Source organism: Pleurotus ostreatus (genome assembly GCF_014466165.1).
Source record: "Pleurotus ostreatus strain PC9 chromosome Unknown scaffold_4, whole genome shotgun sequence".
NCBI classification, from domain to species: domain Eukaryota; kingdom Fungi; phylum Basidiomycota; class Agaricomycetes; order Agaricales; family Pleurotaceae; genus Pleurotus; species Pleurotus ostreatus.
The window spans coordinates 1,279,164-1,294,127 of NW_023503159.1; the positions used below are offsets into that span (position 1 = coordinate 1,279,164).

Consider the following 14,964-nt stretch of genomic DNA (forward strand, 5'->3'; position numbering starts at 1 on the left):
TAACATCTCAAGAGGCATTCAAATTCGGCATTTGTCTGCGTACGAACACAGCCTAAACTTTCCGTATTATTTTTCTGTTAACAATCACCCCCAACTTGCGCCATAATGCCGAACGAGGGCAATCGATTAATCACGGGCCCCCGGCGGAGGGATCTCGAGAGATGGTATATAGAACGGTTACACCAAGCGGATATGATAATCATCGCTCGACCTCCTCACCATGAAGCCAACCCAAGAAAACTATGTCCCTTCTCATCCAGATATATGTATTGTCGAATTTAGCCGTGACGGACAGTACAACTCATGCTTGCGGGCAACGGCGGTTGGTATTCGGTATTTTGTCTTCCCAGATTGCAATCTGATCTACTTCCCCACAGTCGTTCAAGGCAGGCCAAATTCTTGTCCCGTTAAGGGGCTTGACTCCTGCTCCTCAGCGCGCGTATACATCTGTTCAATGCGGCCCGGCCCGCGAGGACAACATCGAGCTCAATTCAGACCTTGTCTACGGTATGCGGAGAAATCACGCAGCTGAGAGGACTAGCTCACAATAACTCGTCGTCCACTAGTGAACCACTCGTGTAACCCCACAGTCGCGTTTGATCTCTCGTCCAAAGACCCTGCACGATGGCACCTTCGCGCCCTTCAAGATATCAGCGAAGGGGACATCCGTATGCGTTCTAAATTTTTGATTCCGCGAAATTGACTCAGGGGATTGCTTCAGTTACTTTCTTTTATCCAAGCACAGAGTGGGACATGGACCAACCATTTGACTGCCAATGCGGTGACCGTGTACACATCATCCCTTGAACTACTTTCCTTTTGCTTAATCATTCTCTTACAGACTTGCTTGGGCAAGATCAGAGGCGCAAAATATCTGTCCGTCCAGGAGTTAAAAGGCCGAGGATTCATCAACCAATGGATCTGGGATTTAGTTGCACTGAGAGACGGAAGGACGGTTACTAAGTCCCACCTCTGACCCGTTTGTAGGACAGAATACATCTGATTTCTTCGTGTTTCACACCTACCATTCAGTGTCAGGAGGCCCCTCAGTCACGCGTTCGAATAGCCATGCTTCGCCGCAGCTTTCCGCCAAGCACACAATGACATCAATCCGATGCATTGCTGTGATCGTCCTTCGAAACAATACATAAACGGTTAAAACGTTGATGGAGTTTACAAAGTTCATCTCATTCACCTACCACCATGGCACCCGTATACGTGCTTGACCCGTTTTACCTTGGAATTACCGCGCTGTTCACCACTGGGTACCAGCTTTTAGGATTCGCTATTGCCTGGACTTTCCAGTTCGACAAGATTACGGATTTTACGGGAGGTTAGTGTTGCTACTTGAGTAAGATTCGCTGGCTTAACAAATATAAATACAGGTTCCAACTTCTTCCTCCTAGGCGAGTCTCAGTGTGATTGCTGGGCGGGAGATGATATTTACTCTGCATTCAGCGCTGTTCACAATGATGATGTGCAATATGTTCACTATACGGAACATCGTCGCCAGCATTTTTGTGATGGTCTGGGCTATAAGGATCGCCGGTACGCGGCCAAACATAGTCGTGGACAGAAACTGACCCTTCATAAGGTTTCTTGCTGTACCGAGTCCTGAAGACGGGTAGTGATACTCGCTTTGACGACATTCGATCTCACTTCTTTAAGTTTCTCGCCTTTTGGATCGGTAGGCCATCTGCATCTTACATACCATCTCTCCTAGCTAATGCATCTTTTTAGGTCAAATCGTTTGGGTTAGTATGGTTCATCTGGGCCCTCGATATATGTGCTGAAATGCGATTCACAGGTATGGACCGTGTCCTTGCCACTGACCATCCTCAACTCCCCCGCCATATCTGACTATTATGACGGCGGGGGCGATGATCCTGCTTTCGGAACTGGTCGTGACATTGCGGGGATTGTCCTCTGGGCAATTGGCCTGCTGATTGAAACCACGGCAGATATTCAAAAGGTATCTAGCCTCTTGTGCGACTAGGCTCATGGTTACTTACACCTACATCGTAGTTTAGGTACAAGATGTCTAGCTCTTCGCCTAAAGATAGGCCGATCTCGGTGAGTCCGCGTGTAGTTGGTACAATTATCTAAAGCTCAAAAGCTCACCCACGAGAATAGACAGGGTTGTGGGGTTGGTCTCGACACCCTCCCTACTTCGGAGAGTAAGTGAATTTGAGGATCCTGCTATACAATCGAGTTAATAGACTCTCCATGACAGAATGTTATGCTGGTGGGGTATTTGGATCCTTTGCTTGTCGCCCACCACCAATGGCGACTTGTCCTCTTCGAGGCGAGCTGCTCAATATGGTGCCGTCGTGTCTCCTCTATTCACATTCTTGTGGGTCCTATGTACCTTGCCATCTTCCCATCGCTAATATCATCTTCCAGATTATTGATGTTCGCATCTGGCGTACCCACTGCCGAGAAGCCTCAGGCCAAAAAATACTATCTCCTCGCCAATGGACCAGATGCTGATGGTTCTCACTCGAACGCATGGAGGCACTACAAACGATACGTGGACCAAACATCCATTCTGATCCCGATGCCACCTGTGATCTACAAGCGCCTTCCCAAGTGGACTAAGCAGACGGTATTCTTGGATCTTCCGATGTACCACTTTGACGAACAGGTGGATGGCAAGGCTGCCATAGATGGAGCGAAGGCGAAGCCGTAGATAGACCCCATATCATGATGTTACGAGATCATTATGCATTGAAACGAGTTCTATGATTGGGATGTGACATGATGGGAGCATCAGACTGCTTGATGTAGGTATATGACCTTTTTAGCTCAAACATACCACACTTTCTTCTTGTGCTCTCATCCTTCATCTTGTATATTATTCTTATTCTAAATGGACTTTTCTGGAGTCGCGGAATCATCTAGTCTTCTGGCATACGCAGCCATTCTTCGTGGGGAAGAAAACTGGTGCGCCTCGCAGGTTCCTGGAATTGTCCAAGTTTTACTGAGCTTGCAACAATCAAGGCTACTGCTAGCCCATCCATTAGACGTGAGTGCATTGCGGAAATTTGGAGTTGATATATCTGATATCTGTAATTTCGAATTGTTCGTGGACGATCCAGGCTCTTCCCGGAGACCAACTCGTACTTCAAGCCCAAGGCTCCAATGGCCTCACCGAGCTGAAGCAAAGTATTGGGGACTCTACCCAGGCCTTTATAGCTTTTTACCGGGAAGATATTCGTGGAAAGCCAGGGTATTTATTGATAAATTACCTCCCGCTCACCATACCAGCTGTCCAGCGCGGTGAGTCGCCACCACCTTGAACCCACCTCGTTGAGGACTCAGCAGTGGTGTCGATACTCAGCAAGAATCCTTGTGCACTCTCGTCGCCTTGGCACCGTGTTCACGGTGCGTGGCCCATTGTTCCTTTGTTCGGTGGCGACTCATTGTTCTTCCACTCAAGGCGCGGCAAACGACGCTGACAATAGACAATCTCGGAAACCTCACCCAGCATGCGATTATCCAAGCGCTCACACACGTAGACACCCCCACCATCATCCAAACCGCTCGTAGCCCCTCCGAGTCCTCTGCCTGGAGCACGGACAGAAATCAACTTCCCTACGATATGCCTGACTCCCCCAGTACTTCTACAGATGAATCGGTGCGGTCGCCTCCAGCTTCACCCATCGCGAAGACCGCTGGCAAGATCTCCAGGTTCCTGGGGCGAGGGAAGAGACATGGGAGCATGGACTCTTCGCCGGTGGGCAACGACCCTCCCCCGCCACCTCCGCCTAAAGACGCTGGCGTCTATTCATATCCTTACACACATACCCGATTCATGTCAACGCAGGCGTTGCCATCACCGACGGGAGCGACCTTTCACAGGGAACGCGTTAACTCGCTATCTGAGTTTGGCATCTATCCACATGGTAACGAGCACCAACAATCTACGTTCATTCCTACACAATCCTTGCCATCGAAGTGGGCTGCCAAAGTCACGGTCAAAGACCCGTCGGAGCTGTTGAAGCAACGGCGGGAAGCGCAACGAATGAAAGCAATAGAGATGGAGAGGGCCAGGTCCGAGGAGGCCGAGATACAGGCTCGTCGAGCGCGACAGAGAGAAGAGGCAAGGCGCTTGGAACGCGAAGAGGAGGAAAGGAAACGACGGGAGATGGAGGAAGAGATGCGGCGTATTCGGGCTGTTAAGCAGCAGAAACTCGAACTGGAGAGGATAGCGGAAGAAAAGCGGCGGCTTGCTATGGAGGAGAAGAGGAGGTTGGAGAAAGAGAGACGACTTGAGGAGCATCGTCGATTGGAACAATGGCGATTGGAGCAAGCAATCATGGCGGAAGAGGCCGCTCGAAGACAGTCCGAAACGAAGCGACGGGAGTGGGACGCGAAGTGGCAACGGATCAAGATGGTTGAGAAACGAGTGCGAGATAACTCGAATATTGACGAGAATATAGTTACTGGCTGGATTACTCTTCAAACTGCTGATTCCTTGACCTGGAAGCGCCGGTATTACAAGTTCTCTCAGAATTCCGTCGCATTCTATCGCGATCCAAAAGTTCGTTCTCAATCCGGACCATATGGACCATAGCTGATCGGTGTTTTCCTTTTAGGATATGAATAACAAGTCTGACGAAACTGTGCTTCGTGGTCGAGCTCAGGCACTGAGAGAATGGGATGAAGGCTTCGACGAGCTGAAGGCTATTCCTTTCTCATTCGCTGTGGAGTTCAGCGACGGTGAGGGTCCGTGGTCTATGTACGCAGATAGTGAGGAGGAGAAGGTGCGCCGTGCATAGCGTGATATCTTGGCATCGCCTCACTTACCAGACGTTTAGTTCAAGATAATGGGATTGTTATACCATGCAGGTGGATTGAAGGCTTGAGGTAACGTCAACGCGGACCGAAATGGGACAAATTTTTTACGCCTATTTATCCATTGCTGTTCTTCTTGTTGTATTACCATATGCTGATGACCACTGTTATCATAGTCTCCCCTGTCGCATTGCATTCTCCTTCCATGCGTGATGTCTTCTCACCTACGATATTCCTGCGCAAGTGGCCCGGGGCCCGCCCCTTCATGGACCGATCGGGGCAATTCAGCACCCGGAAAGTTTGGACCGTCCTTAATGAATGGCGACCTATAGCGACATTCTTTGACCGTCTTTCAGGTTCACAAAGCTATACGATGTGGATGAGGTCTGTCAAGAACTCGCGTCATGGGGCCTCCTCAGATGCTTTTGAGCGTTTAAGTTACCTTCTAGGTATACTCCCCCTTACCAGCACACTCTCAAGATAGCTAACATGGTGTATGAATACTCACGCATCGGTTTCTCCAAACATTACTCGGGTTGATTATCACCGCCTGGGCGTTATGGATTCAACAGGCTGTGTACTTAAATCCAGACCCTATGGGATCCTCCAATAGCCCTTTCCTTTCCTCTCTTCTCGACCCTCTTGATCGATATCGCCTCCTTTTGTTCATCCCCCCCGACGTGACTCTCTTCGTGCTTTCTTGCGGAAATGAGCGAGGATATCCAAAATAAGGGGCTTAATGAAGGTGGGATCGTAGTTTACGTCCCAGAAGGACTCAGCCATTCACTTCATCTGGTCAGGCGGTCGTAGCAGAATGTTCGCATCATCTGGGCAAACACCCCGACATGCTTCTCCAGACCGCGAGCGCAAAACTTCTCTCCCAGCCCAGTCTAACGCCGATTTCAATGATAGTCACCGCCGCTCTCGCTCAATCAGTGGGTTATCCGTCCAATGCTCTCGGTCTGGCCAACTGCTGATTTTGAAAATGATTTAGCTCTTGATGGCCCTCACGTGGGCGAGCTAGTTTTGTTAACTACGTATACGCCAGATGCATCCCCTGCGAAGTCGCTTTCCCAGCCGACAGTGCCAAAAATTGCCTCTGACAGCACTACAAGCCCAGGACGCTACCCCCTGGAGGGGGCGGCGACTGCTGACCTCAGGCTACCTGGCCGTCAAGATCTATTTCAATCTAATAAAATAAGGAGCGACGATCCTCGCGCCATGAAACGAACGACGTCAGAAAGTGAACATCGAGAAAAATCGGCCCACAGTAGCTCTTCGGATCTCGTCAACCAGGAAGCAACTTCCCAGTCACAAGAGACTCAGGCACCGAAGAAACTTAGAATGCTGAAGAAAGTGTTCGCCGCCTTCCGGGGGAAAAAATTGGCCCCTGCTGAATCTACGCCTAATGAGCCCGCCCAGGGTACCGTGGGCGACGCGATTTCAGTGAAAGATAATGGGACTTTGTCAGTGCCCTCTGCAGTTCTTTCATTTACGGGGAACCGCCTCGATCAACAGGCAGAGATACAGTGAGGTGGCTCGTTGCTCAGTGGGATAGGTTCTTACTTTCATCTTCGTTGTTCTCATCTAGCTCGCGAAGCAAGGACGACTCTGACGACGATAATGCATCATTCTTCTCTGCAAAATCCTCAGGAGACGATGATTTCTATGTATGTACCGTCTCCTTCACCACGTCCAGTCGTGCTCAGACTATCTCGATAGGCTAACACTTCCTTGCCTCCCTTCGCTGAGCCAGCGGGCGCTAACCAGGCGCCCCGGCCGGAAGCATCCTTGAGTTTGACCAATGTTGGCACCATAGCTGGACATAGAGGTGCCGCTCAAATGAGGCTTCTAACGTCCGCCTCAACCTCCGTTACAAGCTTCCACTTGTCGCTCTCTGGCGTTCCAGATGATCCAGATAGTGGGCGTGAAGTGCCCATAGAGAATGGCAATATGGAAGAAATGATATATGACTCATCCTCGACCCCCAGTAGCCCAGGCCGTATGCTGGCTTCGCCGCAGTCAACCAGGGAGCTTGATACCATTCAAGTGGTATCTTCCCCCGTCGCCAAAGTAAACCCCGCCATAACTGGTGATGAAAATCTCGTAAAGCCCCTCGATGAAGGGAAAGGGAAGGTTCAGTCGGCCACCCTAGAAGAGGGTAACCAGGAGTCCTTTTTGTTCCAAAGGTGGCGTTACTTCCCTCACGAATTGTTTGTCACCCCTGACTGCTCTATAGGACACTCGATAACAAGATCATTGAAATAAATATTGATGAGCAGGCCGTCAGCAAAGACAGGCCACTTGGAGACGTTGGACTACCTCATTTTCCTGTCACGGGAGAGGCATCAAACGTTGAACAGATGAGAGAGCAGGAGAACAGAGCGGTACCGACCTCCCCTCTCGTCCCCAAGGACGAGAGGGCTAGACCTGAAGCGTCGGATAAAGAGGCATGGGTCCGCACGGAGGTTGAGATCGTGCAGGAGTCTACGTATTGCGAGATTCAGGAGTAAGTTAGCTTCCTTGATATATCTATGTCGCGGTTGACGGTCTCATCCTTCTGGGAGATTTACCAGCACGAACGTCAATACGCGGGACGCAGGACGGGACATCGCCGTCGTCGCTAAACCCTCGCCACTCGAGGCGCTGCCCCCTGATTTAATTCCTCTACCCCATGATGAAGGGGATCTGACGAAAGCCTCGGAGACACCTGCTCACCGTGTAGTCCCGGAGTATGATCTCTTTCACAGCGGAGGCATCTAGAATTCTGATGTTTCCATTCCTTTTGCAGGCAGACCATTCGGGTGGCTGAGTCACAAACGGCATCCATTGTCCGAGCGCTGAGTGTGGGCATGGAGCCTGCGCCAGCTCCCCTGCGTGAAGACTTGCCACTTAGCTCGGCGAATGCCACGCAGGAGCTCTCAAGCAGTTTATTGCTGGAGTAAGATTACTGTCACGGCTCCCCCCCTTAAATTGCTGATGTTGTCCCTTAATGCTAGGAAGCACGTTGATCTAGTCCCAGACCCACGAACAACAGATCAGGATATCAACGCAGTAAGGCTGCTAGCAAATCTGGGAGGAGGAGAAAGTTTACCTCCACGACCCCCCAATGAGCCTTCAAATGCGACTACCTGTGAGGCAAGAGCACAGCAACCCCCGCACGGTACTAGTCTGGTCCAAAAGTAGGGTGAAAGTGATATGTTCATTCTACGCCGCTAACTTGTTCTACTCTTAGGGGAAACCATACGGCTGGACCAGCTGCCCACGTACAAGAATCAGCAGATGTTGGAGTAGAGATGATGCTACAACAGTTTATCCAAATGGCGGAACGAATAACTTCTCAGTCCGGTGGGTGGGACGACTTTAGGGCCGTCTGTACTCAAGCTGACACAAGCTGACTGTGTTGAAGGTGACTCTGAGCGATCACCGCCACCTCAAGCCAAGCCCGTCAACTTCGTCATTAACGTCACCAACAATCACATCAGCTCCGTCGCGCACGGCGCGGGTGGGGATAATTACTATGGGCCGATAGGGCAATCGGCGATTGGTGGCCAAGCAGGGCACAACGACATAAGGAACCACCAAACAACGGAGATCAGTGAGCTTCGCGGCATAACTGCCTAAGTTGTAGACCGTAACTAATGTTTCTGCCACTGTGAAGCCCATACTACGCAATCATACGAGTCACAAACTCATCTCGCAAACACCATCAAGGCTCATTGATTTTTGTCTACCATTATTGTGGATTTTCGTTTGATTTTCGTGGTTGAGGGGATGAGGCAGTTGCAGTTTCATCGGCGCACATGATAGCAATTTAATAGTCATGGAAATCAGGCGTGTATACTTGGAGATTCTAAAACTAGCGAGTATACTGTAACATGTTGAAGTTGGATCATACTCAACGGTTAAAGCGCACAGGCGCTAGTCTCCTTTCTACATATAGTCAACCCCTTTCCTTTTTCGATCACATATAAAATCCATTTCATTCACTTCCGCATCCTCAGCTTCGACTACATTGTGGAAGCGCACCAGAGGTGCGAACACTCAAGTGGAAAACGAGATGAGAGGATCAGCGTGTGTGTATTGCAAATGAGAGATGATGGGGGTACGGAAGGTAGCGTACTGTAAGTAAGGTATGCGCGTTATATAGGGAAAGCCATATCATGTGATCGCGTAGTCAGGGGATAGGGGAAAAGGTGGTAAATACATTTACACTTGACCACCCTCTGAAGAAGAGTTTCCCCCGCGAGGTCAGAGTCCGGCGAATCATCTTCGTCATGACTAGATCCCGTCGAATATCGTCCGTCAACCAGGTCAAAGACCGCGTCCAAAATACCGGCCGCGAACGACCAAGACTTCCTTGTTGATCTGCGTGTTGTAGTCTTCGTCTTTGCCTTTTCCTCCAACCAAACGTCCAAGGCCTCCAGCTCCTTGACATCTCGCCTTGGCAACCATCAATTTTCTTCGTCCCCATAGCCCCGATATTTCACCAAGAATTCCTGACCTCTGCGTCCATGCTTCTCGTCCACAATCTTCTCCATGAACCATTCATCATCACCCGATTCCGTCGTGATGGAGTCGGGTCGCTCCAATTCACGGGACGGGAACAGGTTACCATTGTTTGGAAGACAAGCACACAGCTGGCTAGAATGGAAAGTGGGGAAAACGTTAGGGGAATTGGGCATGTCAAGAGTGTAAGTGGACTTCTCGGGGTGGCAAGCAACTATCTTATACAGCCCGTCAAACCTCGGCATGAATTTAGCGACGCGGTCATCGCCCGAGTGCATGTATTCCTTCCTGCGGTTGGACATCGACAAGTACACCTGGTCGCCAACACTAAAAGAGGGCTCGGGGCGTCTATTAGTATTAGCCTGGATAGTCTGCAAAACCTTAGCTGCGAGTAGACTATCTTTAGCCTCATCCACTATCTTCTGAACGTTTGATATCATGTCCCTTGCCGTAGTCTCGACGAAGGATGACCCGTTCTTGACGTCGACGATAGGCAGAATCAACCTGGGTGACAAGCCGAGCCGCAGTTGGAAAGGAGTGAAGCCGGTAGACGCGTTAACGGTGTTCATCATCGAGAAGCGAACCTTCGCCAGAGCCTTCACCCAGCCCGTTTGTTGTTGATCGACGAAGAAGCGGAGGCACTGGATAGCGGTCTTATTCGTACGCTCACTTGACCCGTTGGTCTGAGGGTGAAAGGCACTCGACATCTTTAACTTGACCCCAGTCAGCTGATGTAAGGCCACCCAGAAACGCGAAACAAAAAGCTTGTCTCGGTCGCTGACAATCTCTGTTGGCAAACCGTTCTCGCAATACCAGTTGTCAAAGAAGAGCACTGCCACGCGCTCTGCCGTTACATTTTTCTTGCATGGAATGAGACAGATATCCGCCCCCAAACGATCTGTGATGGTCAGGAGATAGTCAAAGCCTTCGTCCTCGGGCAATGGACCCACAAAGTCTAAGGCGACACACTGGAAACGGCCATCGGGGACAGGCAGCGAGTGCAGGGGGCCGGCCGGCTTAGACGTCGTGGCCTTGTTCTGTTGACACTCCACGCACGCGGGAATGTACGCGTTTTCGAGGTCGCGACACATATTTGGCCAGTAAAACGAGTCGTGAATCACTTTGTAGCTCTTTGTAGCGCCGAAATGGCCTAAAGAATCGTGAGCGAGGCAGAAGATAGCTTCACGTACATGAGTAATGCGAGGAACGATCAACCTATCAGCTGCGTATAGCAAGCCATAACACTTGCTAATGCCAGCGACTTTGATTCCGTCGGCGAGCAACTTCTGGCACCAGGCGTTGTTGTGGTAGCCGACCTTGATCGCGTCTAGCAATTCCTTATCAGTAGAAACTTGGAGGACTGGCGCGACGACGGCTGGCTCATCCGAGAATTGCCTCGACAGCGCATCAGCGACTGTGTTGTCCTCGCCCTTGATGTATCGAATGGTGAAGTTGAAATCTGCAAGGAACTCCTGCCAACGCAGCTGTTTCTTTGAGAGATCGCGTTGCTTTGTAAAGAACTCCAGAGTGCAATGATCCGTGAACACCTCGAACTCGGCGCCGAGAAGGTCGTTGCGCCACTTGTGCAAGGCGCAGACTATGGCCAAGAGCTCCTTGTCGTGTGTAGGCCAATTCTTCTCCGCCGCAGACAGCTGCTTCGACTTGAAAGCCACCGGGCGTGCAGACTTCCAGTCAGGGCCGAAAGACAGGACAGCACCCGTCCCCAAGTTGCTAGCATCCGTCGTCACGGAAATCTTGTTCTTCCCGGGGTTCTCGTGGTTGATCACCGTCAAACAGTCCCTGGAGGCAACTAGGTCCTTAATGCTGTCGAAAGCCTGCTGATGCTCCGTTCGCCAAACCAAATCCTCACCAGCACCAACCTTGTTTGTCAACGGCGTGAGGATCGCCGTGAGCTCGGCGAGACGTGGCAGGAAAGCAGATAGGTACCGGACCAGGCCCAAAAATTGACGCACGTCCAAGGGCGTCTTCGGCGTGGGCCAGGCAGAGATCTTCGCGGCCTTAGAGGCGTCGGCCTGGATGCCATCAGCTGATATATGGTGTCCCAGGAAATCTATGGAAGTGCAAAACAAGGAGGTTTTCTTCAGAGAACAAAACAAACTCGCCTCGCGCAAGGCCTGCAAAATCGTCTCAACGTTGCAGATGTGTTCCACGAGTGTCGCACTCCAGATGATTATGTCGTTGAGATAGACGTGGCAAATTTTTTCTATCCATGGTCGCAAAGCAGCAACCATTCGCCGTTGGTGTGTCGAAGGCGCGTTCCGGCACCCCTGGGGCATGACCACCCACTCGTAGAGACCGAAAGGTGTCCGGACGGCAGTATACTTGATATGATCTGGGTGTACCTTCGTTCGGAAGAAGGCGTTAGTCATATCTAATTTTCCCCAGATCTTACCCCGACCATAGTCAGCAAGTATGTTGGCGATGCGAGGCAGAGGGAATTTGTCGGCGACTGTGTTATTGTTTAACTCCCTATAGTCGTTCACCCACTGAGGCATCGCGGTAGGGTCGGCTTTTGGGACCAGGAAGGCGGGACTGGAATACTCAGAGTCAGAGGGACGCATACGCCCAGCGGCGATGTAGCCTTTGAGGAGGGTCCGCCACGCATCTTGCCACTTGCGACGGCAAGCGTACTCGCGCTTCCGCACAATCTTATGAGCGTCCTTGAGGATAAAACGGTGGTAGGTCGTGTCAGGGAGATGGTGGACTGGAGGGATGTCGTCTGGAAATAAATCGCCATACTTCTTCTTCATCTCTGTGTCCATACGTTTCAGCTGTTCCTGGTAAGTCTCCACCGCATTCAAGTCCTCAATACGGCTCCGAATTGCAGCAACAATATTACTGTCCTCTTCCCCTCGTTGGCCACGCGCGGGGTGGGCAGCGAACCTACCCTTGAGCCGCGCTGTCATCTCGGGGCCCAACAAAGTGTCGGCCACGGCTGGTCGATTCCTGTGTCGTGCAGCTCGGATCTCACTTGCCCGCAGGTAGGACGAACACCAGAGGGGTGTGGGCTTAGAAGGCACGGAGGTGGAGGAATGAAGTATGTCATATGAACATTCATTGTCCACTTTAACGATACACGAGTTTGCGCCATGATCAACAACAAGGGAGTTCGACCGTAAGAAAGGTAGTCCGAGAATTAAGTCCGTAACAAGCGAAGGCGAAATGAAGGCACGAAGAGGCCGAGAGGAGAACACACCGTCGGGAGATACAGGTTGAATTTTAACAAAAGAGGAAAGAGAGAGAGCGCGTCCGTCGCTGGAGAAGGCACCCTTGCATTGAAAAGGACTTGAGGCAGTGAGGATCGGGAGTTGTAGACGCTTGACAATGGCTTCCTTAATAAGTACTACGGATGAGCCGTCATCAATTAGTCCTTTAACCAACACAGGCGAGGAGGCAAGGGAAAGGGATGCCAGATGGCAAGACCAGAACAGGTTAGAGCAAGAAAACGGGGCGCACTCATCGTCCAAATAGCCCGGTGAGCCCATGTCGATGACCGATGATTGTAGGTTGGGCAAAACAGCTGCGACATTCCCGACGATGCTCGCGTCGTCTCCGGCAGCACTTCCGTTGAGGTTGATTAGTTCCCCTTCGGCAATTCCAGTGATGCTGTCCAACTCTACAACCACGGCAACTCTACCTCCACTAGATGCGCGCGAAACATATCCAGCAGGGCGGGGGGGCATGGACGTGATTGTCTTGTATGTGGCGCCATTGATCGGTGGGTTTGGGCATTGAGGGCCAATGTGGTTCGTCCAAAATCTGCGGCACTTGAAACAACCACCGTTATTCTGTAGAAGTTTACGCTCTTCGTCAAGCAGCTTAGGAATAGGAACAAATGTAGAGGAAGAAGAATGTGACACAGCATTAGAAGGTTTAGCCGCCGCGAAGGTCTTCAAGGGCGCACGATTCGTTCCCGAACCGCCCCCGGCGTTGGGCTTGACGCTCAGCCGAGCGAACTCCTTCACAATCTCCTCCAAGCGCTGTCGTCGCTTCTCGTCCAAGCGCTTGACTTCATCCATCCAACCCTTGAAGGCCACAACACTATTCGTATTCTCTCGGTGGCATTCTACAGCCAAATCGGCTTCCATACCAGCTTCGATGGCATCGCGGATGAAGTCGTTGTTCATGAATGAGTCGGTACCAGCCAACAGATTGTTCTTGCCCATGACGTCCAAGGCATAGTCGATAAAGGGCCTCAAACCCTGCTTCATGCGGAGGATAGACATCCTAGTAGTGTATTCCCAATCAGCGGGAAGAAAAATACTTCTCATCTGTTCTTTATATGTGTCCCAATCCATCTTGTGAAGAGAAGGACCGCAGGCGGCAAGCCATCTGATAGCGTGAACACCACCCATGCCGTGCGCGACTGTCTTCACCATGTCGGCCGGCGCCGTATTCTTGTGGCGCAAGTAATTTTCGCATTTCACGAACCAATCCCAAAGTAGGGCGGCGTCGACATCGCCTTCACCCATTGTAGGTGGGCAGTTGGGAGCAGACTGCTCTATCTTTGCACGGACACCCATGATAGATAGCGGTTGAAACGGCGAAGGAATTTGAGGAGGGCGGCAATTTTCAGGGTGACTGGGCTCAGCTGTTGCCCCAGCGGTGACTATATGCGCCTGGTCAAGTAAGAGTTTGGTGGAAGGTGTAGACAAAACCACTCGGAAGCGGGCACGTTTGATAGTAGGCGGTGAGACAGGCGCAGATCTGGTCCTAGAGCGGCGAGCGCTATTGTTTGATGCAGGGCGTGAAGTCGAGCTTTGACTGCGCGTTGTCAGAGACACTGGGATGGACGGGGATGACCTGGAAGGCAGTTTGCAGGATAACGGGGAAACGAGGTAAGGCAGGGATTGTTGCGGGAAGTCGTGGGCGTGTGGGAAGGTATGGGAGCCAATGGGAAAACTGGGGCGAAGCCTGGGGTCTCAGGGTCGTTACGTCCTGGCAAGGAATTCCTTAATAAACAGTAAAGGCCAGGGCCTGACCGTTCTCAAAAAAAAAGTGGAAGCGCACCAGAGGTGCGAACACTCAAGTGGAAAACGAGATGAGAGGATCAGCGTGTGTGTATTGCAAATGAGAGATGATGGGGGTACGGAAGATAGCGTACTGTAAGTAAGGTATGCGCGTTATATAGGGAAAGCCATATCATGTGATCGCGTAGTCAGGGGATAGGGGAAAAGGTGGTCAATACATTTACAACCGTCTGCTATTCCAGACCTCTTCTACCTCATGCTCCTCTTCTCTGTCAACGAGCTGCGGAGGTGGTGGAGCGACAGGGCATCTACTTGGGATGGGGTCCGGAGTGAAGGGAGAGAGTTTGACCATGGGGAAGTGTTAGGGCGACACTAATACACTACAAGAGTGTACACAGACCCAACAAGAATCAGAGTGAGAAGTAGTAGATTTGAGAGTAACGAGGTGAGAAGCGAATACGAAGACACTGACTTAGGCACTAATACTAGTGGTGATCCCAAGAGAACGAGTTAATGTCTCTGGGTGTTTATTAGGGTACTTATATACTACTATACATGCTACATCCTCATGTCTATCTACATGCTGTATCCTACCGTCTTTCCATGGAACGGTTAGCTCAGCTGCATGAGGTATGACGCTTGTTGACTGCGCCCATGCAGTAGCGGT

General features: G+C 51.1%; 4 protein-coding genes across 4 annotated transcripts; all 4 read left to right on the forward strand.

Annotated features, from left to right (window-relative positions):
• Positions 1-220: 220 nt before the first annotated feature.
• On the forward strand, positions 221-976 carry PC9H_006246 (uncharacterized protein; the record flags this gene model as incomplete). Its single annotated transcript, XM_036775797.1, has 5 exons — positions 221-322; positions 378-507; positions 567-668; positions 722-789; positions 842-976. 5 exons carry the CDS (start codon positions 221-223, stop codon positions 974-976), a joined length of 537 nt encoding a protein of 178 aa, XP_036631816.1.
• Positions 977-1,203: 227 nt separating this feature from the next.
• Positions 1,204-2,689, forward strand: PC9H_006247 (uncharacterized protein; the record flags this gene model as incomplete). The annotated part of the gene is made up of 10 exons (XM_036775798.1): positions 1,204-1,333; positions 1,386-1,418; positions 1,459-1,548; positions 1,595-1,687; positions 1,741-1,754; positions 1,808-1,972; positions 2,026-2,073; positions 2,134-2,177; positions 2,234-2,353; positions 2,404-2,689. The coding sequence occupies 10 exons, from the start codon at positions 1,204-1,206 to the stop codon at positions 2,687-2,689; spliced, it is 1,023 nt and encodes a 340-aa protein (XP_036631817.1).
• A 180-nt stretch (positions 2,690-2,869) lies between these two features.
• PC9H_006248 (uncharacterized protein) lies at positions 2,870-4,868 on the forward strand (the record flags this gene model as incomplete). Its single annotated transcript, XM_036775799.1, has 6 exons — positions 2,870-3,025; positions 3,099-3,279; positions 3,341-3,384; positions 3,440-4,543; positions 4,599-4,766; positions 4,821-4,868. The coding sequence occupies 6 exons, from the start codon at positions 2,870-2,872 to the stop codon at positions 4,866-4,868; spliced, it is 1,701 nt and encodes a 566-aa protein (XP_036631818.1).
• Positions 4,869-6,018: 1,150 nt separating this feature from the next.
• Positions 6,019-8,520, forward strand: PC9H_006249 (uncharacterized protein; the record flags this gene model as incomplete). The annotated part of the gene is made up of 10 exons (XM_036775800.1): positions 6,019-6,326; positions 6,389-6,467; positions 6,520-6,986; positions 7,037-7,306; positions 7,374-7,529; positions 7,589-7,738; positions 7,797-7,979; positions 8,033-8,145; positions 8,207-8,395; positions 8,459-8,520. 10 exons carry the CDS (start codon positions 6,019-6,021, stop codon positions 8,518-8,520), a joined length of 1,977 nt encoding a protein of 658 aa, XP_036631819.1.
• Between the last annotated feature and the right edge of the window lie 6,444 nt (positions 8,521-14,964).